The sequence below is a fragment of the Neoarius graeffei genome, chromosome 9, assembly GCF_027579695.1.
Source record: "Neoarius graeffei isolate fNeoGra1 chromosome 9, fNeoGra1.pri, whole genome shotgun sequence".
NCBI classification, from domain to species: Eukaryota; Metazoa; Chordata; class Actinopteri; order Siluriformes; family Ariidae; genus Neoarius; species Neoarius graeffei.
Window position 1 is genome coordinate 75,146,472 of NC_083577.1, and position 25,880 is coordinate 75,172,351.

At 43.2% G+C, this 25,880-nt stretch overlaps 1 protein-coding gene across 5 annotated transcripts in view; it reads right to left on the minus strand.

Annotated features, from left to right (window-relative positions):
• hdac4 (histone deacetylase 4) overlaps window positions 1-25,880 on the minus strand; it is a 588,646-nt gene that overhangs the window by 136,476 nt on the left and 426,290 nt on the right. For all 5 annotated transcript variants that reach the window (XM_060930285.1, XM_060930286.1, XM_060930288.1 and 2 more), the window contains one exon: window positions 15,684-15,802. In XM_060930285.1, the coding sequence (XP_060786268.1) occupies window positions 15,684-15,802 (119 nt within the window). The remainder of the gene's footprint in view (window positions 1-15,683; window positions 15,803-25,880) is intronic.

The window sequence follows — 25,880 nt, forward strand, 5'->3', positions numbered from 1 at the left end:
GACGGTTGGTAAACGAACGTGGCCGCCAGGTTTGCTTTGTTAAATACGGAAGATTTTGAGAGAATTTAGTAGCATGCTAGCTGAATGGAACAGATCGGATATACCGCTCAACGCCAGCCAATATTATTTAAATAATTAACGCCTTCTGACCAATCAGACTTGAGGATTCAGTACCACTGTGGTGTAGATTTCAATGTTGAATCAAACCGTGGTATTGCTCCAGCTCTGACTTCACAGTCAAGTGAGTCAGTGCTTCCGTCTATCCATTAGTGAAATAAAGATAGGATGAGTTTAGTGGTGCACAAGCTGACAGTAAAGCTTGGATACATGATATTACAGAAACGAAAGACTTGGCAAAGAGCTCTAAATTTCAACCAGGACTCGAGTATACCGTAGAAACACGACTCAGAGGAAGTGTCTCTCCATGCTGAGGAGAAAAAAAAAAACAACGAATAGATTTGTCACTTATTTACTCATCTGGCAGCATACAAGTAAAGCTGCGCTGTAGATGCAGCTCGTCCAGTCCTGCTCTACATCACGGAGTTACAGCAGGTCCTTGGCGTTTTCCTGTTCCATGTCTTTGACAGGGCAGTGACACATGTGGTATGGCTCCAGCAGGTCCGTCCCCCACTGTGCCGTGTTTAGTGAACATTAAGTCCCGAACTGCAGCCTTCAGGCTGTGGAGACTAACTGCTTTAGTGCCTCAGCCTGATTCCTTCCAGATTGCTGCAGTTTTTGCTTGGTGCTAGATGGTGCGCTCCAAATGAAAATCACCATGTCAACATAAATGTGAATGGTACTTCATTATAACAAGGAGGCGGCTCATACGGAGGACAACTGGGAGGCGGGCTGCCGGAACAATAATGGCTTCCGACTGCATGCCTTACAAAAGATCTCGGATATTACTATAGACCTGGGGTGTCAAAATCATTTTAGGTAATGGGTCACATTATACTTAGCCCAATGTCAAGCAGGCTGGCCTGGAAAATAGACCACAACAACTCTTATTAAATGTGGTCATTTATCTGAAGAAGAAGAAGAAGAAGAAGAAGAAGAAGAAGAAGAAGAAAAAACAATAAAAGTTGTGATTGCTTCAGTATTCACTCCTGTTGTTGTGAAAACCCTGGTTCTTTCGGAAACAGACGCAGATACAAAGCCACGTTTTAAGCTTGATGAAGAAATTTTACATCCCATTCAGACATTTTGTTCATAGCTGTGTTTAGAGCCTTGCGTTAATTAACTGGAATAATAATAATACAACCCCGATTCCAAAAAAAGTTGGGACAAATTACAAACTGTAAATAAAAACGGAATACAATAATTTACAAATCTCAAAAACTGATATTGTATTCACAATAGAACATACACAACATATCAAATGTCCAAAGTGAGACATTTTGAAGTTTTATGCCAAATATTGGCTCATTTGAAATTTCATGACAGCAACACATCTCAAAAAAGTTGGGACAGGGGCAATAAGAGGCTGGAAAAGTTAAAGGTACAAAAAAGGAACAGCTGGAGGACCAAACTGCAACTCATTAGGTCAATTGGCAATAGGTCATTAACATGACTGGGTATAAAAAGAGCATCTTGGAGTGGCAGTGGCTCTCAGAAGTAAAGATGGGAAGAGGATCACCAATCCCCCTAATTCTGAGCCAACAAATAGTGGAGCAATATCAGAAAGGAGTTCGACAGTGTAAAATTGCAAAGAGTTTGAGCATATCATCATCTACAGTGCATAATATCATCAAAAGATTCAGAGAATCTGGAAGAATCTCTGTGCGTAAGGGTCAAGGCCGGAAAACCATACTGGGTGCCCGTGATCTTACGGCACTGCATCACATACAGGCATGCTTCTGTATTGGAAATCACAAAATGGGCTCAGGAATATTTCCAGAGAACATTATCTGTGAACACAATTCACCGTGCCATCCGCCGTTGCCAGCTAAAACTCTATAGTTCAAAGAAGAAGCCGTATCTAAACATGATCCAGAAGCGCAGACGTCTTCTCTGGGCCAAGGCTCATTTAAAATGGACTGTGGCAAAGTGGAAAACTGTTCTGTGGTCAGACGAATCAAAATGTGAAGTTCTTTATGGAAATCAGGGACGCCGTGTCATTCGGACTAAAGAGGAGAAGGACGACCCAAGTTGTTATCAGCGCTCAGTTCAGAAGCCTGCATCTCTGATGGTATGGGGTTGCATTAGTGCGTGTGGCATGGGCAGCTTACACATCTGGAAAGACACCATCAATGCTGAAAGGTATATCCAGGTTCTAGAGCAACATATGCTCCCATCCAGACGACGTCTCTTTCAGGGAAGACCTTGCATTTTCCAACATGACAATGCCAAACCACATACTGCATCAATTACAGCATCATGGCTGCGTAGAAGAAGGGTCCGGGTACTGAACTGGCCAGCCTGCAGTCCAGATCTTTCACCCATAGAAAACATTTGGCGCATCATAAAACGGAAGATACGACAAAAAAGACCTAAGACAGTTGAGCAACTAGAATCCTACATTAGACAAGAATGGGTTAACATTCCTATCCCTAAACTTGAGCAACTTGTCTCCTCAGTCCCCAGACGTTTACAGACTGTTGTAAAGAGAAAAGGGGATGTCTCACAGTGGGAAACATGGCCTTGTCCCAACTTTTTTGAGATGTGGTGTTGTCATGAAATTTAAAATCACCTAATTTTTCTCTTTAAATGATACATTTTCTCAGTTTAAACATTTGATATGTCATCTATGTTCTATTCTGAATAAAATATGGAATTTTGAAACTTCCACATCATTGCATTCCGTTTTTATTTACAATTTGTACTTTGTCCCAACTTTTTGGGAATCGGGGTTGTAATAATAATAATAATAATAATAATAATGACTTGCTCTTGTTTTGGTTCTTTCAGCTGAGTTACAACCTTCATCAGCTGCAAGTTTGGCACCCTAGCTGCAGACATTCCGGACATATTTCACTCCAAAACAAACACGAATCAAATTCTTGTATTAATTTACTTTAATTTCACACTAATCGAAAAGACAGATTAACGTTCTTCCAAAAAAAAAAAAGTCGTCTAGAAAAATTCTGCCACTTTCTCCATCCAGTGTCTCACGTTACTTCCTGTGGGAAAAGCTCGACTTGAATTGATCTCATACAATTCAACAGTGTAGTTAAATGAGGGCAGCAAAAGGACCTGACCAATGGAAATATCAAATCTGCGACCCTCGTGTCAGCTGGCACACAAAGACTGTGTTCTCTCTTTCTGAATAAGAGTGCCCTATACGCAGCTCTGCAGGCACGAACGAATGAATGGACGAAGACACAAGAGCACTCCAGCAGCTCGTTTCCACCCTCATTCACCCCTCGTGCGTCATGAGAGAAGAGGGGGGGGAGAAAAAAAAAAGAGACAACAAAAAGCTGAATCATGAACTGGAACAGAGGACGACACAGAGTCTCTGCTGTATCGCTAATCAGAGAGGTGAAAGGTGTAGGAAAAACTGAAGGAACTAAAAACATCAAGGGACTGCTTTCTGATGGGAAAGGAGGAGGAACATGGAGCTTCTGTGACAGGATTTCGGAGCGCTCTACCCAGCCCCAGGAATGCACCGCAGCAGCCAGAGCAAACTGAGGTTTATCTACAGCGGGAGAGCTGGAATCAACACTCAGACGTGCCTCGCCACAAAATGAAGAACTGTGACCATACAAAGGAACGCTTGACTTGAGGTTCAGATTCTTTCCCCTTGAAAAAAATTAAAAAAATTAAAAATCATCCTGTAGGCGTGTCCCTAAACTAATTAATTCATTTGGGGAACTATAACAGCAGACACCTAGGGGGGGAGAAAAAAAAAAAAAAAAGGTATTTTAAAGGAACAGTCCACCGTATTTCCATAATGAAATATGCTCTTATCTGAATTGAGACGAGCTGCTCCGTACCTGTCCGAGCTTTGCGCGACCTCCCAGTCAGTCAGACGCGCTGTCACTCCTGTTAGCAATGTAGCTAGGCTCAGTATGGCCAATGGTATTTTTTGGGGCTGTAGTTAGATGCGACCAAACTCTTCCACGTTTTTCCTGTTTACATAGGTTTATATGACCAGTGATATGAAACAAGTTCAGTTACACAAATTGAAACGTAGCGATTTTCTATGCTATGGAAAGTCCGCACTATAATGACAGGCGTACTAACACCTTCTGCGCGCTTCGGCAGCGCGTTGATACGGAGCTCAGATATCAATGCGCTGCCGAAGCGCGCAGAAGGTGTTAGTACGCCTGTCATTATAGTGCGCACTTTCCATAGCATAGAAAATCGCTACGTTTCAATTTGTGTAACTGAACTTGTTTCATGTCACTGGTCATATAAACCTATGTAAACAGGAAAAACGTGGAAGAGTTTGGTCGCATCTAACTACAGCCCCAAAAAATACCATTGGCCATGCTGAGCCTAGCTACATTGCTAACAGGAGTGACAGCGCGTCTGACTGACTGGGAGGTCGCGCAAAGCTCGGATACGTACGGAGCAGCTCGTCTCAATTCAGGTAAGAGCATATTTCATTATGGAAATACGGTGGACTGTTCCTTTAAAGTAGCACCCCAGAATCTTCCAATCAGACAAGAATGTCAACTTAATCAAAAACCTTTTCATTTAAATCTCATGCATCACAGAAGTTCAAGGGCAGTTGCGAGGGAAGTCAAAACCATTTCTGTGTTTTTGTCGAAGCTCAAAATCTGTAGAATTCGTCCTTTCTGAGAGTCGTTTTTAACCCTTTGATGCAAAACATATGCACACCCCTTCTAATGCACAACATGGGTCAAAGATGACCCGCATTCATTTTCCAGGTTATTTCATGCTGACTGAGTTTTTCTTTGCTCTATCTTTTGAAATCAATTTATTTTATGATTGAATATTTCAAGTATTCTTTAAATATCTTGTTTTTAATTACCACAAATCGTTAATTTAATTTTTTCTTTCCTACTTTATGAACAAAAATACTTTTTATATTACTACACATGGGTCATCCAAGTGTGATTTAAAATTAAATGTTTTAATACTATAATAATAATTTGTTTCAAGTAATTACTTTAGCAGTGAACGGGGCCAGTTATTTATTTATTAACTATGTAGTTAGCTAAGCCAACTACAATAAAATTAGCTAACTAAAGTAAAATATGTCGACAGCTCGGTAGCTAATAGTAATTACTTGTAACTTTCTGACAAGTAATCTACTCACTCTCAAGGGAACCTAAACATCATCAATTTTTTTCTAAGGTAATGTTAGAACAATTGAAAAACATTACTTCCATGTATGAGATGGGCAAAGGGCACTGTGCTGAGCTGTGAAATGTCTGACACAAGCACAATTCACAGTTCCCACCAAACGCTGGAGTAAATGCATGCGGGTCGGTTCTGACCCATGTGTGTAAACTTGATGTAGAATTATAAAAGCTGTGCTTGTTCATAACTTAAGAAAGGAAAAATAAAAATGATGATTTGTGCTAAACAAAAACAAGATATTTGCTGCATATTTGGAAATGACAAAATGAATTTATTTCAAAAGTATATCATAGAAACACTCAGCCATACATGAAATAACCTGGGAAATGAATGCAGGTCGTTTTTGACCCATGTTGTGCATTAGAAGGGTAGTGATACAAAAAGGGTTTTTATTCAAAAAGTAAGAAAGGAAAAAATAAGGATGTATGATGATCAAAAACAAGTTAATTGAGGGCGTATTCACACCTACGTTGTTTGGTCCGGACCAAACGAACCAAATTTCCCTTGGCCCGGACCTTTTGGGTTGGTCTGAATACAAACCACCGAACTCTGGTCCGGACCAAACAAGCGGACCGAGACTGAGCTGCAAGGTCGGACTCGGTCCGGACCAAAGGAACCCTGGTGCGGATCTTTTGGAGGTGTGAAAGCAGACCGGACCTAATCTGACAGTTTTGCTTTTTTGTACCTCGGGAGCTTCCGTCGTTTGTCGAGCATTATGGGAAACAGAGTCTTGACACTCCACCGCAAAGTGCAAACACTGTTTCGGTTGTCAAGGGAACCTTATAACAGTCGTTCAGTCATTCAGACCAGTGGTAGGCTAGACTACAGAGTACAAAAAATGAGTAGGGGGCAAACGTGGGCCGAGGAAGAAACGCGCACCCTTGTGGATATATGGGCAGATGTCCACATATCTGAGCTTTTGGAGAGAACACACAAAAATGCCGACGTGTTTGCTGTATTCAGTGAGAAAATGAAGGAGAAGGGGTTCACGCGCTCCCCAGAACAATGTCGGCTAAAAGTGAAGAAACTCCGTCAGACCTACATTAAAATCAGGGACATTCTTTCAAAAAGTGGCGGTACCAGCGACGCAAAAAAGAAATTCATCTATTGCATGAAGAGCCAGAACTGTCACAACATGACGTGCGCTCATCAGCGCTATCCTCTGTAGCCGCCTTGCCCTTTGTCGTCGTCGTTGATACATTACTTGTACAACAGCATAGTAATCGCACAATTGTGAAAACAGTAAAAACTGGAAAAAACATATAGCTTTGATGACATTAAAAAGAATAACAGCACGGAAAGCCTCCATGACTACTTTTGAACTTAACGCTTTGTGCGCGTGTCGTCTCTGACCAATAGCTGAACGACCTCAGGGCGCGTGGCTTTGTTGACGGTCCGCTTACTAAAATGTACAGTGTGAAAGCGAACCGCACCAAAATGAAAAAAAAAACAAAAAACATTTGGTTCGGACCAAAGCGAGTGAACTATCGAACTATCCTGGTCTGAATACACCCTGAGGAATACTTTGAATACTGAATGATGGAATTAATTTATTGCAAAGATATAGAAGATAAAAACTCAGCCAGGTCACTTTTGACCCATGTTTTGCATCAAAGGGTTAAGAGGGAAGAATTTATGCCGTGAGTTTGCCCGCGCTCAGATAGCACAAAACATTCAGGAAAGTCTGAATAGCTAGAATTGATTTGAAATGTGTTGCTCCTGGGCGACGTGATGGTGCAGCGGATAGCACGGCCAGCTCACAGCTCCAGGACTCTCCACCATCCTGAGCTTGGTTTAATGTCTGCGTGGGTTTCTTTTGGGTTCTCTGGTTCCTCCTACTGTACCTCCCAAAGAACAAGCCGGTTGGTGAACTGGCGGCAGTAAATTGCCCTCAAGCGTGAACGAGTCTGCGAATGCGTGTGCAGGGTGTAGGCTCCGGATCCACCGCAACCCTGACCAGGATAAAACACCTACTGAAGATGCATGAATAAGGGCCCGGTCCCACAACACCGATAACTATACCTATAACTCCAACTCTGACTGATTTTAGTTCCAGTCTGGAGCAGAAACACCACAACGATAATCCCGGCTATAATATCGCTTGGTCCTGACACTCAGGGAAATAAACGCATGCAACTTAGGAATAGTCCTGGAAGAATCTGTGGTTGGTAGAAGAGAGCAACTGGACTTGCTTGAAAAGTCTTGAAGACGTTTCGCCTCTCGTCCGAAAGGCATCCTCAGTTCTGTCTGTCTACTAGGGAGTATCAAGTATTTATCCTCTCATGGATCATCATAGAATCCGAATCAGAATGCTGATGGCTGCATTGAAGGTGGCTGATAGATGTCATAGACGCCCACCTTTGTTCAGTGATGGTCGTTCCAGGTTGACAAAAATGAACGATCCTCTCTGGCTAAGATGTCTGCCAGTTTTCTGGAAGTCCTCTCATACTCCCGCACCAGTCGAAGGGAACTCATCCCAAAGTGCGTATCCCAAAGTGCATCCCAAACTGAGTATCTTCACAGATATGTTTCTACGCACTTTGGGATGAGTTTCCTTCGACTGGTGCGGGAGTATGAGAGGACTTCCAGAAAACTGGCAGACATCTTAGCCAGAGAGGATCGTTCATTTTTGTCAACCTGGAACGACCATCACTGAACAAAGGTGGGCGTCTATGACATCTATCAGCCACCTTCAATGCAGCCATCAGCATTCTGATTCGGATTCTATGATGATCCATGAGAGGATAAATACCGGATACTCCCTATTAGACAGACAGAACTGAGGATGCCTTTCGGACGAGAGGCGAAACGTCTTCAAGACTTTTCAAGCAAGTCCAGTTGCTCTCCTCTACCAACCACAGATTACTATGTACCTGGACGACTGAGTATCTTCACAGATAAGTCCTGGAAGAAGTTTTTTCCAAGTAGGAGCACATTATTCTGGGTCGTACTGTACAGCTTGGACTTCAAAAACAACCCATGTACACACTCCGGCGGTTCTAAATACGGACAGGTCACGGATTACGGAAATAAATAAAAAAAGGATACAAAATATGGAGTGGTTACGGATTTTAATACGGATGCATCATGGATGCTAATAATTTACAGATCGGTCACGGACGTTTCGGTGTATTACAGATTGGTTACCGATTTCATATGGATGATGCATCACGGATTAAAAAAAAAATTGAGAAGTCCAAAACAATTAAATGTTTGGGCTGCTGAAATTCATAATTAAACAAGATCAACTGTGAGCTACTGCTGACTTCCATATCCCCCCTGCTCTCACTTATATCAGAACGCGAGCGATCGAAGGAATAGGACACTATGACTACGTTCAGACTGCACCCTGAAACGACCCATATCCGATTTTTTTTGCCCATATGCGACCTGTATCCGATTTGTTATTGACAATCTGAACGACACAGATCCGATTTTTTCACATGCGACCCAGGCCGCTTGGATATGTGGTCCTAAATCCGATGCATAGCCGTTATTTTCACACGCGACTACAGTCTGACCGGACAGGTCGCATTCATGCGACCTACACGTCATCAACAAGAGACAAACGTCACTATTCTGTGTTGGCTAATCCCGCCTCTTTGGTGGAAAACAACAACATTTGTACAGTTTTCAGAATTTAAATAGACTTTTATAGAATTGATCAAGCTAATGGTGGATTTGGTAGAGACCTGGATGTTGATCTGTTAGCCTGATTAAATAAAACAGTTTCTATAACTGATTTATAACTTAAACCATCCTGTACCACATCGCCAGGTCTCGCCTCGTCTCCATAGCAAACTGCACTGGTGTTTCTGCACCTTGAGCCAGCGCTGAGAGAAGCTGCAGAATTCAGCTGGCTATAAACAATCTAAATAAATATTTATAAAAATGTAGAAAAAGTTTATTAATATGACGAGATAAATATGTGCAAATTATTAAGCCTGAATTAAGAGTTTGGTAATACAGCGGCCGTATCCCAAATGACTGCCTACTGAAGCTCGAGTGCACTATATAGAGTTTAAAAATCCATTACTTCCTAGTAACATGTAGTGCACTTATATAGAAATTAGAGACATATTTAGGAGTCAACCCTCGTTACCAGGCTACACGTTTTCATTTCAGTTCAGAAACAAAAACACACACGAGACCTCACACTTTAACACTAACCAGATAATTAAACAAACAAACAAACAAAAGAAAATCATTAAACTTGAAGAGTGCGCTTTTTTTTTTGTTCACGTATTACGTAGATGTGCTTATTACGTGTCAATCTGCGCATGCGGGACACTTTTGGGTCGTTTTCCGTTCATATTGGAGATCGCATACAAGTCTCATATAATTGGTAATGTGAACGGCCTAACAAAAAAATCGGATTTCACAACAAATCGGATATGGGTCGTTTCAGGTTGCAGTCTGAACGTAGTGTTACTGTACAGTATTATGAATGTTGACTTCGACGAATAACGAACCCTGAAACAAGTAAGTAAAGAGCCGTGTCTCTCCCCAGGGATTTCAAACAGCATCCTGGGAAACTGCCATTCTGAAAAAGCATTTTGCTTCTTGAAATAGCGTCAAAATCCACGCTATACGTTTCATAAACACATTCAGTCGGTAAACAGGAAGTCGATGTGCGACAGACCTGAAAACGGTATACACGGTATAGAACCCCAAGCTGAAGCTTGCTACCAAGTGGCTATGATTTGCGGTTTCTGAGAAAAAGGGTGCTTCGGACAGACGGAGATCTCATCTCATCTCATCTCATTATCTCTAGCCGCTTTATCCTGTTCTACAGGGTCGCAGGCAAGCTGGAGCCTATCCCAGCTGACTACAGGTGAAAGGCGGGGTACACCCTGGACAAGTCGCCAGGTCATCACAGGGCTGACACATAGACACAGACAACCATTCACACTCACATTCACACCTACGCTCAATTTAGAGTCACCAGTTAACCTAACCTGCATGTCTTTGGACTGTGGGGGAAACCAGAGCACCCGGAGGAAACCCACGCGGACACGGGGAGAACATGCAAACTCCGCACAGAAAGGCCCCCGCCGGCCCCGGGGCTCGAACCCAGGACCTTCTTGCTGTGAGGCGACAGCGCTAACCACTACACCACCGTCCCGCCCACAGACGGAGATAAAAACAAATAAATATCTTACCTGCATTTATATATTTACTATATTAATTCACTCCTGATATTTCACGGAAAATCACACATCCGTGAATAAAAGATCCGTGCTTTTGTATTATACACTGAACAAAAATATAAATGCAGCGGTCCATATTTTATGAAATACAAATGTTCAGATAGAAATTCATTTTCATTTTCTATGTGCCCGAGCCCAGTCCAGACGAGAACGTCGTCGCCCAGCAGTCAGGTCCAATCCTCGATGAGGTCTACGTGCATGGAGGCCAGCTTCTCTGAGTCGGTTTCTCACAGTTTGACTGCTGACCCTGCGATTGTGTCTCCCCATGGTCTCATCTGCGGTCCGTGTTGCAGTCCGGCACCGATCACGCAGGTGGGTCAGACGGATACGCCGGTCTTGTGCTGGAGTGGTGACACGTGGCCTGCGTGCATGTGGCATGTTGTCTGTGGTGCCATGCTGCTGAAATCGTCGTCGGAGGCGGACTATCGTGGAATAGCACCCCCAATTGACGCCCTACAGCTCTGATGGACATTCCAGCCTGCAGCATGCCAGTGGCTCGTTCCCGGTTGATTCTGGTCATCTGTGGCATCTTGACATTTGAACATTTTTGTCATTTTAGGGTGGCCTTTTATTGGCCCCACATAAAGGATGGTCATTACATGCATTACTCAGTGAAATTTTTGTCTGCAATGGTCACACCCGACTGGATCATGGATTATCTCAAGTCTGGGCACTGCTCAGAACTTGAGTAGAGGGACATTTTTTTTTTTCAAAAAATGTTTACTGGTATGCTATACTATCATTTGATGTGGGCAGAAAAAAAAAATCAGTATCGGATGTACAAAATAAATAAAATCTTTAGGTGCTGCGTTTATATTTTTGTTCAGTGTATATATATATATATATATTTTTTTTTTTAATTTTCCGTGAATCCGTATTCCATGACTTCTTCATGATGCAACAAGGACGCCCGAGGAAAAAAATAGCATGTGCTCAGACAACGTCACATGCAAACAATTACCTGATTAGCCATATGTTTTATCGGATCCAGGCCTGGAAAAATGGCTCCAGGAGCAATCTCGGCGATACGGATAAACCCAGGCATCGTTATCGGTCTGGTGTGAGCACCAACCACATAAACTGCACGGGACCGATTTATTTATCGTTATAGCTGCAGTTATAGTTCTCGGTACTGTGGGACCGGGCCTTAAAGGTGTTGCTGCATTGTTGAAAATAAAGCGACACTGAAACGATTTTGGCAAGACGGTCTTAGATGGCTTAAATTTGCATTATGTCGCCACATATTTTGAACGTTTAGTGGCGATTCAGTCCTTAGACTTGCTCAAGTTCCTTCTAGAGGTGCACTACCGTTCAAAAGTTTGGGGTCACCCAGACAATTTTGTGTTTTCCACGAAAAGTCACACTTTTATTTACCACCATAAGTTGTAAAACGAATAGAAAATATAGCCGAGACATTTTTCTGAGCATTTAATCGACCCCACAAATGTGATGCTCCAGAAACTCAATCTGCTCAAAGGAAGGTCAGTTTTATAGCTTCTCTAAAGAGCTCAACTGTTTTCAGCTGTGCTAACATGATTGTACAAGGGTTTTCTAATCCTCCATTAGCCTTCTGAGGCAATGAGCAAACACATTGTACCATTAGAACACTGGAGTGAGAGTTGCTGGAAATGGGCCTCTATACACCTATGGAGATATTGCACCAAAAACCAGACATTTGCAGCTAGAATAGTCATTTACCACATTAGCAATGTATAGAGTGGATTTCTGATTAGTTTAAAGTGATCTTCATTGAAAAGAACAGTGCTTTTCTTTCAAAAATAAGGACATTTCAAAGTGACCCCAAACTTTTGAACGGTAGTGTAACTGCAGAGACTTTACAGTACAAACCAGGTTAAATCGAAATGAGGTTGGGAAAACCGCTGGCGTTTTAAGACGTTTTTGGAGAACATTTCGAAACGAAACGTTAAATTGGCAAGGAAACCGATTTCGAGGTCAGGAAATACAGAGTCCGGATTCAGTCGTACTCTGCGCCCTGCAATATGCTGCTCTATGGAAGTAGATCCACCCTCTTCCTCTCCTTCACTCATCCGGTGATGGGCATATTGCAGCAGTAACATCCCCTTCCTTTCCTTGCTGTAATTGCCCTGGTGTCTCAGGGGGCTGAGAGTATGCAGGGAGCCTGGGCCCAGCTGCACTGCAGTACTCTGACAGGTCCATTTCCAGCATGATTAATGAGAGCAGTGGCCTAATCTCAGGCAGCCTAAGGTGAACGTGCAAAGGGAAGGCCCTTAAGTGCAGCTCTCCTGCTGAGCGGAGCAGCTCAGGACCTCAGGCTCTGGCCGCACGCTCTCAGGGCCTCGTGGAGAGCGCTGATCTGCCTTACTCACCAGTTCACTCGGAATAATTCTTCGCAGCTGGCAGAAATCACGTTGCAGTGCCTACTATAGTCACTTTGTCAACCACACACGCACACGTCTGCAGAAGCATGGGCCGAGTGTAAAAGAGAACTGTGTAAAAGCCACAGAAACACATCAGTCACAGAAATCTTGTATTGCATAACATAACTCAGACATCCGGCTATAAATAGAGTCTCAACGTGACCAATAACCACCGGAAGAAGCAATCTGACTGCGTACGGAATCGACCGACGACGGCTGTTTTGCTGGAAATGGAGGAGACTTGGGAAATGAAGCTGGAAAGAGCGATTTATGGCATTCTGTGATCCTCAGGGACGAGTTTATTCCAGCCAAAAAAGCTCATCATTGGCACTTGGACTTGTCGACTCTCAGAGTTGCACTCAGCCAATAAGATATTGCTCAGACAGTCATATCCAGGTCAACATTTATCACACTAGAAGCAACACTGATGTGAAGGCAGATCAGAAGGTGGTCTTGTTCACCATCTTGGGCGATCCGGTCACAAGAGAGCTGCTTAAGCGGAACCGAAAGCCAGTCCCGCCTGATACGGTTCTGCATCTCTGTGGGCAACTTGTTACCAGATTTCATGACACTCGGCTGAAAAAAAAAACAAAACAAAAAACCCTGTATGCAATTCAAAGTGAAACCAATTCAGTAACAAAACCGCAGACCTGGCAACACATCCTTTGATGATGATGTCAGGGACGTACTGCTGTACACGCTTTGCTGTGGTCACATGCATCTTTCCCGAGGAAATTACACGAACGACGGTGCATCTTTCACCACTTCTGGCAAGCGGTTTGAGTGCTCAATAACTCAATACAGTAAGACGCGCTCGACCCAGTTCCCACCTGTATTTCGCACTGTCTGCTTGCGTTTTTTTTTTTAAATCTTCTTTAGGTCTTTTTGTGCTATTGAGCTCTACACAAAGCATGTGGTGTAGCATCATCCACTGCATGTCATTTCTCTTGAAAAAAACGTACGCTTCTCCCAGATTTCACTCTGACAGTTACGTGAGGCGTGATGCTCGAGATAGGCTTGTAGTACTCGAGTCCAGGACTCGGCCGCGACTCCGACTCGTGCTTTAACTGCATTCGGACTTTCCTTTATTTTTCGTAACATGCCAAAATAATTTGGCATCATAAATTTACATCTGGGGGCGGCACGGTGCGGTGGTGTAGTGGTTAGCGCTGTCGCCTCACAGCAAGAAGGTCCGGGTTCGAGCCCCGGGGCCGGCGAGGGCCTTTCTGTGTGGAGTTTGCATGTTCTCCCCGTGTCCGCGTGGGTTTCCTCCGGGTGCTCCGGTTTCCCCCACAGTCCAAAGACATGCAGGTTAGGTTAACTGGTGACGCTAAATTGACCGTAGGTGTGAATGTGAGTGTGAATGGTTGTCTGTGTCTATGTGTCAGCCCTGTGATGACCTGGCGACTTGTCCAGGGTGTACCCCGCCTTTCGCCCGTAGTCAGCTGGGATAGGCTCCAGCTTGCCTGCGACCCTGTAGAACAGGATAAAGCGGCTACAGATAATGAGATGAGATTAACTTTGACATTAATTTTGTGCAAGAGTGGCACACCTGCGCACCTTGGCGCGTGCATCAAACAGACTCTCGGGCGCGCTCCGGACAGCGCTCGTGCGCCAAGCGGACTCTCTCGTAAACGTCTCGCGCTTGCACAGGATTGAGGCGCAATCAGCGCGCCGATATAAAATCTGCGAAAACACACTTACTTTGCGAAGTATTGCTGACACATTACCGAGCCTTATTTCCTTGTTTGGTTTCGTGTTCCTCGTCTCCGATTCTGCCGAGCCTCTGACTAGCCTGTTTGTGGCTCGCTCGACCTATTGCCTGTTTTACGATTTTGCCTGCCGTTCTGGATCGTCTTCACTTGTATTAATAAAACACACCTTCTGCACTTCCATCCGTCGCCCAACCGTCTCTGAGAGAATACTTCACACTCCCTGATAAAGAGAATGCACATTCACCGTCATGTTCAGGAACAAACTAATGTTAACGGCGCTGAAACAAACAGCCGCCGTCAGATGGTGCGGTTGGAGCCTTGTTCTCGACTCGAAGTTATTGTTATGACTTGGACTTGAACACTGGGGACTCGAGGTTTAGTGACTCGACTCCAACACTGGTTAGAGATCCGAGAAGTCCATACGCTGCTAATAACTGACAAACCAAGGCTCAGGTAAGCGAGAGAGCGATTTCTCTGGAGCGTTCCGTTTTCTTCCCCGCCGTCATTTGAAGGAAAGGTACTAATTCTGGGAGGTTGATAACAGGCTTAGCAGAGAGAGAGGAAAGAGAGACCGAGAGAACGGTCCTTTCCGGCCCATGCGCCTCGCTGCTGGCGGTTTGCCTCCTTGATTTAAACTCCAAGTGATGAAAAGGGTCACTCAGCCTTCTGGGATTGATGGCGGGGCCTGTCATCGGAGCAAAGTTGCGTGTTACCAGACAGCTCGAATAAAGACGGAGTTTCCACTGGCGGAGTCCAGCGCCCGACCACAAGCCTCCTTACACCGGTTTTGCATCATTACTTCAGTTTGTTTGGATTTATGCTTACATGCAGACCGAGACTGAAAGCTTCATACTGTGCGCTCTGGACAGAAATAGAAATGGTGAGAATTCGTCTTCTTGCAGTAAACTTCACACTGACGGTGAAGGTTATCTGTTGTGAGGATCAGTGTGTGGGAAGTGAAACAGAGATCAAGTTTTGTTTTTTGTTTTTTAAATGTTTGGTCCTGAATCAGCCTCAACGTGGCTAAATAAACATGATGTACAAGAGGAATCTTTGTTAATTGTTCATCACCGAGCAGCAAGTTGGCTTACCCGTTTTGCGGAGTGGAAAGTCGTCTTTGGAATCGTACAGCCCCAGCACCGGGTGGTTGTAAGTGGACATCCCTGTCTGAGGAGGAGAACTCTGATCCAGCGAACTGTGCTGGGTTTTCCTGTACAAAACACAAACAAACATGAAAATTAAAGGCTATTTCAAGCTCGCTCCCGAACCTACCGTCTCAGGGTTTTTTTTTCCTTTCTCGATCCACAGCCCTGATTAATCTCGGACCGTTATTTTTCCGCTCTTTCTCCGAACCAAACGGGAAGTTCAACCCAAACCCGAAGAGTCAACATCGCCTAATTCACCCAGACGGCCTCAAACATCATAAATTCATCCAAAACACACCCTTTCATCTTCTCAAAAATAATATTATTCCATCCCTAATACAGGTTACAAATCCAAATCCTGGAAATGTATCCAAGCTTCATGTCCAGACAAATGGCAAAACGCTTTTAACACTTGGGTATTTATGACTTGTTGGGTTTATTTTATTATTGTTCAGCGAGTTCAAAGAGTTCGAGTAGCGGCGGCTCATCGCTTCAGCCTCGGTCACAACCGGACGTACTGTACGTGCTCCTACGGCCGGTTTACGTGCAAAAAACGCAAGAAACGCACGGAGGGCGAGCGTGAAACGTGTGTGACGTGCTGATTTTCGAGCCGTAGACCGGCCGCAGAGGTTCTTTGTCATGTCAAACAAACTCTACGGGTGCTTACGTTTTTTTCAGGTTGCAGGACAAACTTACGGCCAACGTGCGTCTTTCTCCACGAACAAAAAAAAAAAAAAAAGCAGCGATTTGGGAAACGCCAAAAATCGCACGGCCAAAAAAATCGTACGTCCGGTTGTGACCTAGGCTTTAAGCATTTCTGTAAAGTATATCCGGCAAGCAATTTGGAATAAAGAGCGTCCGTATCAAACGTAAAGAGGGACGACGACGACAACCAAACGCTACGGGTTTTAGACACCGCTTGAAAACACGGCGTCCCGCTCAAAATGCATCAGACGGCAAAACAAGTGAGTGCTCCGACGCAATCGCTACTCGACTGTGAAAAGAAAAGAGAGAGAAAATAAATAAATAAATAAATAAATAAATAATAAAGCCTCAACGAGGCTGTCGAGTTCGTACCGGCCAAGATGCCTATAAACTCGTAAACATGACTGGTGGAGCCACCGTCTTGACAACTTTTATGCACGCCCACCTGGAGAACATTGTTAGCGAGTTTGATCGAAATCTGATCGATCCTGTAAGAGGAGTAGCGATTTTTTGTAAATTCTGGATGGGCGACACGTTATCGCATAAGGGGATGATCAAAATGATCTTTTGTTTGTTTTCTTCGTACGTTTTGTCATTTTGAGCTTATCCGGCCGCGGCGTTTTTTTCCCCTTTGTCGAAGGACACTGGATTTTGCAGATCTTTGAGCTTCAAGAGAGCTTTATTTATTACACAGTGCCTCGTATACACTATTATTCAGATTCACGTCTGGCAGAAACACACGGTATAAAACATCGTGAAGTTATTTTTTTGTTGTTTCAGTGCACTATTAAAAACAACGTTAGGAAGCAATGCTGCATTCGGAATCGGGCCATGTCATCGCTAGTGCCCTGATAAGACGAGCTGATTGCTAAAAATCCACCCTGTTTTACATCGACGCCTTCACAGACGCGAGCTTTATTTGGCATAGGAGTGCAAGCCTCAGCTCCGACGTACACAAAACAGCCGTTATCACTGCCAGGGCTGGCAATCTGGCACACACCCAGCCCAACCTACTCACTTTGCCTGCGTTCCTATCATCTAAAAAAATACGCTGCGTGTTTAACAGCAGGAGCGATGAACTTCTGGAACCTTCTGCAATTAGAAGAAACGACTGGCATTTTAAAAACAAGTGAGAAGAATTTTAACAGGCTTTTGCTCTAGACGCTCGTTCTTGAGCCGTCGGTGTTGATCTAACCGTGAAGGCCAGATAGTAAGTATTATTATTAATATACAAACAGGACACTCGTTAAATGAAATAAAAACATGTCTTCTATTCCCTTCTAGCAGGAACACCGTGCCAGGGAGCCACAAAGCGAGCACAGAAGCACCACCACACAGAGCGCCTGTACCGTACGTTTTATTATCATTATTCCTCCTTTCGGGTGTTCAGTGCGTCTTTCTCTTTCAAAATTCTCTCTCGGGATCTTCTGTATTTAACGAAGCAAACCTGGCGGCCGTGTTCGCTGACGGCTGCTCACTCGAGCCGAAGTTTTACGTCTCTGACGAGTGACGTGATCGGACTGAAAGATCAGAAATTATTATACATCCAGGACACTTTTTCGATGGAATAAAAACACGTACTCTCTTCCCTTCTAGCGGGTTTCATTCGTTTGGTTTGATCGCATGCAACATCGTCCGCATATCGCTTATCCGACGTGTATCACGTCACTCTACCCAACGGAGAACGAGCGTTGAATAGGGTTTACGATATTGCACGGTTGTCAAGACAACATGACGTGACGCGCCGGAGACGCAAAACCTCCGTGCTAGCGGGCGACTGGGACAATTTGTGAACAATCGTGGCCGCCAGGTTTGCTTCGTTAAATACGGAAGATTTTGAGAGAATTTTGAAAGAGAAAGATGCGCTGAACTAGCCTAGTAAACTAGACCCACCCGCCTAGCGGCCAAAAATATTTTTGCCTACGAGTGGGTCTAGCCTCGCACCATATCAACACCACACCCCGGGCATCAAATCGTGCCCGCCAATCACAACGCAAGGTTTTTGTTTGGATTCTTTGGGTGGGCTTTTGCAGGAGTGACGACAAGGCTGCGCGACGCTGGAGAAAGCGCAACAGGAAAGATGGCTACGGCTAGTGAACAGCGCGCGTTTGACTGCGCTTTGGAATCAGTTTTAGAAGAATTAGACTTGGAGTTTTCGTTGAAACATGAGCAGGAAGAGGCTCTCCGCTCATTCCTTTTCAAGAAGGACGCTTTCGCAGTTTTGTCGACCGGCTATGGCAAAAGTCTGATCTACCAGCTGGCTCCGCTCGTAGCCAAAAGGATGGGGCTAGTTTGTGCAGTACGAAGAATTAATAAACAGCTTTGAAACATTACTTTTTGATTGTTTCTTATTTTCCCGTTATTTTAAATTTAAGGGAAATTAGTTCACCAAACACCACTAAATAAAAACTCTCAAAAACAGTTTAAGCAAACCCTTGAAAAACACTTGGAAAAAAAAGTGTATGTATGTTAAGTATGTGGTACAGACTCCAAACTTGTGGTCATTATCTCCAAACTTCTTAATATCTAGAACCTGTTTATTAATTAATACGCATTTTGAAAAATTATTTATTTCAAGGCCTCCCCCACTGCTTTCTGTCGCTCTGACTACGTCACAGTCACAGTTGCGCTGATTGGTCAGAGCGTTGGCCTATACGCACAGAGACAGTTTGAAAGACAGCGGGTTGTTCCTCCCACACCCATCGGAAATGTCTACGAGCGAGGCCAGACTAAATACTCACATTTAGTCTGGCTTGCCAGGCTAGCGCTGAACACCAGAAAGGAACGATAATAATAATTATAATAAAATTCAACTTATATAGTGCCTTTCTCACACCCAAGGCTGCTTTATATTTACAAAAAAGTCCAGCAAAAGAGGGTCAGGATGCAATTCCAATGGCCCACCAAAAGGCGTATGAAGATAAATCCCACACCGCCGTAATGCCACCAGGCAACATCGCTCGGAACACCGCGCCAAGTACAGAAGCATCGCCGCACGGAGCGCTGGACAACCCTGATGTTAAAAGAGCAACGAGCTCACTGCAGTCCATAGTGACGAGCGCTGGCATCACCCACAGCGCATGAAGGCCCGGACGGAACTAATGTCCAAAACCGGGTCCGGAGCTACACCGCAACCGGCGGATAAAACATTCAAAGAAAAGAACAAACGATGAGTAGCATGCTATAGATGCACAATGGTGTAACATAGGGAAAAAAAATAAAAAAATTCAGGTTTTGATTTTATGTACTGAAATAACTATTAGGCGCAATTTTTACAATATCTATATAAATGAGTTGTTTTTACCCATTTTAACCTTGAAATCAGCATTTTAATGATTACCCATAATGCATTGTTTATCGCGCTAAAACAAGCAAAAACGTCATAAGACAGTGGAAATACTACCTTTACTACCTTCACGTGGCGTCTTTCTCGATCGCACGTGCCTAGAAGCGTACCTTCTAGAACATTCCTGGGTGGTCACGGACTGTCACGTAGCCTAGTTCGGTTGTGAAACTCGCCAGGATGGAGTATTTTCGCGAGTTTGGTGGCAAACTTTTGCGCCGCAATTTCTCTATTCTCGAAATTTGTAACCTGAAACCCTACAAGAAATGTTTCATAATGTTTGGGATTTTGAAAAATGCTTCTAGCAAGTTAATTTCGCTGTATTTTTCCGTGAAACTTGGCATAAATCATCCTTAAGTGATGAGCGTGACATTGTTATTTTGGTCTGGGTCACGGAGTTAGTTGGAAGCGGGAGAAATGAGAGTTCCTCAACTACAGCAGCACTTCTCACCATACAGTAGACGGCTGGCGTGTTTCACGGCGTTTGGGATTTAGCTACTAAATCTCGAGATCTACTGAAGCTACGAGGATATAAGTCACCAGGATTCTAATTTACTGGGTGAGAAGTATTATATATATTTTTTGAAAGGTTTATTCGCGCTACAAGTCCATGAAAGTTGGAATAGTTCGTGAAGGGGTTAGTTAGAGTTTGGTAGCGTGACGCGCACAACAAGCAAAAGAAAAAAAAAGTTTTCTTCCGAATTTCCTCGCTTTATCAAAATTATTTTTTGATACATTAAAAGACTGTGTTTATAATATTTAAGCGATTTTTTTATTATAGAGAATATTTGATCAAAACTTTTAAAACAGCATTCAAAGTGATTTTTCACGGGTGTAAATGTTACGCGTGACGTCCATAATTACGTTAAATTTTAAGAACTAAAATTCTGTTAAAAATTCTAGATTTGTGCATCATTCTGGGGTTTTGCTGAATAATACTTTAGGGAGTTCTCTTACAATGCTGAAAATTCAATGAGTTTTGGTGAAATTCTAGAAAAGTTAATTACATTTTAACGCGCCTGATAGCGATTGTGCTCACACAGCATGCTACTCATAAAACATTAAATCATACAATCACAAAAGGGGTGAAAAATAAAAAGCTCTGGTGAGAAGCGGCAGCCAAAATGCACACAGCATACTTTCAAGCGGAAACGGAAAAACAGGAATGTGTATGTATAAAAATAAAAGCTGGCTGTTTTTTTCATGGTATTGCTGCGTCTCAGTCACGTGACTTTTCTTGGCGGTTTTACCGGAAGTGAAATAGCTGGCGGTCTAAACGGCTGCCGTAGTGCAAACAACTAGCGTAAGTTATCAGAGTATGCTCGTGATCTAGAAGCGGCTGCTGGCTTTAGATATATTCAGAAGATTGCTGTGTGCAATGGAATCGACCCCTACAGTCTGGGAAAGAAGGATTTGTCATACAATCTTGAAAACGACCCTTCAGTCGAGTTCCCCGACATCTCGAACTATCTGGTGTTGCAGACGTCCTTCTACACCGTAAAACAGATGAAAGCGTGGAAGAGTACGGAGGCTTACAACTTTTTTTTCTATGTGGCTGGGTAAAGGACCTCGCTATCAAGTCGCTGCCCAATGAATCCTGGATTGTTTTTGCCCGTGTAAGGATTTTTTTAAAGCTTTTCGTTCACGTCTTTACAACGAAGCGCTGCAAGTTGAAGTGTAAACAAACAACAATTGGCTTGATTCTCCCTCGTGTTGGCTCTTATCTCTCAGCTAAATCATTCACACAGATCATCAGAAACCCCTTTAAAGACCTGGATCTTAGTGAAACGAGACGGAGAAGTGATCACGGCGCATTGTAACTGTACGGCTGGGGAAGAATTTTGTCGCGACCTTCATGCGTATGGACTTTGTGAGGAGGAAACAAAGAAACAGCTGGGGACTTTAGCGCTTCGTGACTACAAAAAGTACCGTAAAATAACGACGCACGGCAAGAAAAGCAGTTGGAAAACACTAAGGCCGGAGCTGAGAGCGAAATACAAACCTTTCACCAAGTGATCACTGCAAACTCGAGCACGCTTCGACTCGGCTCGCTTCGATTTCTTCGAAAGCCACCTTTCTCGCCGTCTTTTTGTGAAATCCTGCGTTCGCTAGTTCACGGCGAACCCTGAAGAAACTTTCATCGGTTTCACGGTTCGATCGATTCGAACAACGCAAGCGTAAGGCGTTTTTCATGCGAGCGATGCGCCTTCTCCGTACAAACGCTTCGTCAACTGAGCTTCGGTAGACCACCAGCCAAAGTTCTGATTGACTAATGAGGCGGACGTGGCGTCACGCGAAACCCAGCAATATCAGACGGATATTTTCCGTTCAGCTCCTCGTCTTCGACTCGTTCAGTTTCATGCAAGATGAATGGAATATATCTGATATACCACTCAAAGCCAGCCAATATTATTTAAATGTTTCATGGATACACTCCCATTATGAAGAAAACCAACCTGAGAAGTTCAGTATGTCACGTGAAGAAACCGTGAAATGGTGCTACTGCTTGTACGCAACACTGAAGCAGCGCTACGGCCGTGAACAGACTGGAGCGGAGTCATGTTGAATGGACAACTCCATCTTGTTCACACTGTGTGTAAGGAGTTTATCTTCTCTCTCACAGATGCATATTCATAAAAAGAAAAAGAAACGAAAAGAAAAAAAAACCCAGCTCCAGCAGGCTAATATTCATTCTGTTCACAATTCATTCTGTGCACTCCGTCCTCACACTTTATCTGAACCTGAGAGATAACGAGTGTGAATTGGTGTGCCTTTTTTTTTTTTTTTTAGAATCTGCTACTGAAAAAAGTTCCCGTTATCTTTCAATTTGCTCCTCAAATCCTCTACAAACATCGTAACAATCCAGAAACGCTCCTCCCTGCCTGTTTTTATCTCTAACTGCTCAGGTTTGACTGATTAAAAAATGCAAAAGTAGACAGAAACTTCAGTCAACTTTATGTTTACTTATTCCCGTATTCCTGCTTATTCCTGTAAATCAGGCTGGCTCGCTCTCGCTTAGAACATATTCACATTTCATCGCTTGCCTTACCGTGTGAGTTCTGGTGTGGAAACGTCTTAAATAATAATAATAATAAATTTATATAGCACTATACTGTATATGTACACACTAAAGTACTTTACATTAAAAAAAAAAAACGCAAACAAGGAATAATTATACTTCAAGTCTAAAATCACTACAGAATTAAAAAATAAATCATTAAAATTCAATAAACAAGTCAGAACCTAAGAAGCTGATTTAAAGGAGAACTGAAGTCATTTTTAAACTTGCTTTATTTCTTAATTAACGTGTTCTTCAATTACGCTTTCGGTTTTAGTAACCTTATATCGTGACTTGTATTGGCATATATTACAACCCCGATTCCAAAAAAGTTGGGACAAAGTACAAATTGTAAATAAAAACGGAATGCAATGATGTGGAGGTTTCAAAATTCCATATTTTATTCAGAATAGAACATAGATGACATATCAAATGTTTAAACTGAGAAAATGTATCATTTAAAGAGAAAAATTAGGTGATTTTAAATTTCATGACAACAACACATCTCAAAAAAGTTGGAACAAGGCCATGTTTACCACTGTGAGACATCCCCTTTTCTCTTTACAACAGTCTGTAAACGTCTGGGGACTGAGGAGACAAGTTGCTCAAGTTTAGGGATAGGAATGTTAACCCATTCTTGTCTAATGTAGGATTCTCGTTGCTCAACTGTCTTAGGTCTTTTTTGTCGTATCTTCCGTTTTATGATGCGCCAAACGTTTTCTATGGGTGAAAGATCTGGACTGCAGGCTGGCCAGTTCAGTACCCGGACCCTTCTTCTACGCAGCCATGATGCTGTAATTGATGCAGTATGTGGTTTGGCATCGTCATGTTGGAAAATGCAAGGTCTTCCCTGAAAGAGACGTCGTCTGGATGGGAGCATATGTTGCTCTAGAACCTGGATATACCTTTCAGCATTGATGGTGTCTTTCCAGATGTGTAAGCTGCCCATGCCACACGCACTAATGCAACCCCACAGCATCAGAGATGCAGGCTTCTGAACTGAGCGCTGATAACAACTTGGGTCGTCCTTCTCCTCTTTAGTCCGAATGACACGGCGTCCCTGATTTCCATAAAGAACTTCACATTTTGATTCGTCTGACCACAGAACAGTTTTCCACTTTGCCACAGTCCATTTTAAATGAGCCTTGGCCCAGAGAAGACGTCTGCGCTTCTGGATCATGTTTAGATACGCCTTCTTCTTTGAACTATAGAGTTTTAGCTGGCAACGGCAGATGGCACGGTGAATTGTGTTCACAGATAATGTTCTCTGGAAATATTCCTGAGCCCATTTTGTGATTTCCAGTACAGAAGCATGCCTGTATGTGATGCAGTGCCGTCTAAGGGCCCGAAGATCACGGGCACCCAGTATGGTTTTCCAGCCTTGACCCTTACGCACAGAGATTCTTCCAGATTCTCTGAATCTTTTGATGATATTATGCACTGTAGATGATGATATGTTCAAACTCTTTGCAATTTTACACTGTCGAACTCCTTTCTGATATTGCTCCACTATTTGTCGGCGCAGAATTAGGGGGATTGGTGATCCTCTTCCCATCTTTACTTCTGAGAGCCACTGCCACTCCAAGATGCTCTTTTTATACCCAGTCATGTTAATGACCTATTGCCAATTGACCTAATGAGTTGCAATTTGGTCCTCCAGCTGTTCCTTTTTTGTACCTTTAACTTTTCCAGCCTCTTATTGCCCCTGTCCCAACTTTTTTGAGATGTGTTGCTGTCATGAAATTTCAAATGAGCCAGTATTTGGCATGGAATTTCAAAACGTCTCACTTTCGACATTTGATATGTTGTCTATGTTCTACTGTGAATACAATATCAGTTTTTGAGATTTGTAAATTATTGCATTCCGTTTTTATTTACAATTTGTACTTTGTCCCAACTTTTTTTGAATCGGGGTTGTACATTACACACATCAGCCTTTTCGGTTTTTAGCCGTGCTGAACGTAGTTCGTTTGGTCCACGGCAGGCGTCGCTTATCCGCGCGATCTTCACGAGACTTGTGCGAGACTTCGAAACGTGAGCTGTATCCGCGCCGCCATTTTGAAAGCTGTTTACACAGCGGCCAGATTGCCGTATCGTTCCAATTTAGATTCATTTCGAGATTTGCCAGCTTCATCAGTGATGGAGATTATTCCATACGACTTCGAACCCACTGAGAAGAGCTGGAAAGACGACAGGATAAGGACGAGTCCGTCGCGCTGGTATTTACGTCATTACTGGCGCGCAATTAAAACGTGCCGGATCAGGCGGCTGGTGGGTTTTCAAAATAATAAAAACGCATACGTGTATTTTCGTCATAAATGCATGTTATACTGAGCGCATTTCCCACAGAATCCTCGCTAAGATTTCGGACAGCGCTACAAAATGGCGTCTCCGCTATACAGTGCCCTATATAGTGAGTAGGGAGCGATTTCGGACATGGAGAAAACTTCTGGCTTGATTGCGTCAACATTCGAAAGAGGGCGCGCGAGTCTTTTGGCAGATGTTGGTCGCTTTGATTTCCGCTGTACGTTTTACTTCCGTCCTACGATGTCTCGCACAGGTCTCAACGAATCTCGTTTACGGCCGTTGCTTTGACATATGGACTGATATATTACAGAGTATATTTCAAACACTCATAACTCGCTACAGCAGCGACAAAATAGCGATCAGAAATGCGTTCCGATATTTAATAAAATGAGATAAATAGAATTTTGATGCTAAAAAAATGTGCCTTCAGTTCTCCTTTAACCTCCTAGGGCTTAGCGGTCACATGCGTGGACAGCACTTTATGGAAATTCGGAACAAGAATCCACATATGTGGACATACTTTTTCTCTAAAAGTACATCTTATCAAAAGATGATGCTTAGTTTTTATTCTAATCAGGTTCTAATAAGCCCAAATAGCAAAGAGAAATAAAAAATGCATGTAAAAAACAGCTTGGGCCTTAGGAGGTTAAACAGGAAGGTTTTCAATTGGTTCTTGAACTTGTTAATGCTTACACATGACTTAAGTTCTCTTGGCAAGGTATTCCATAAC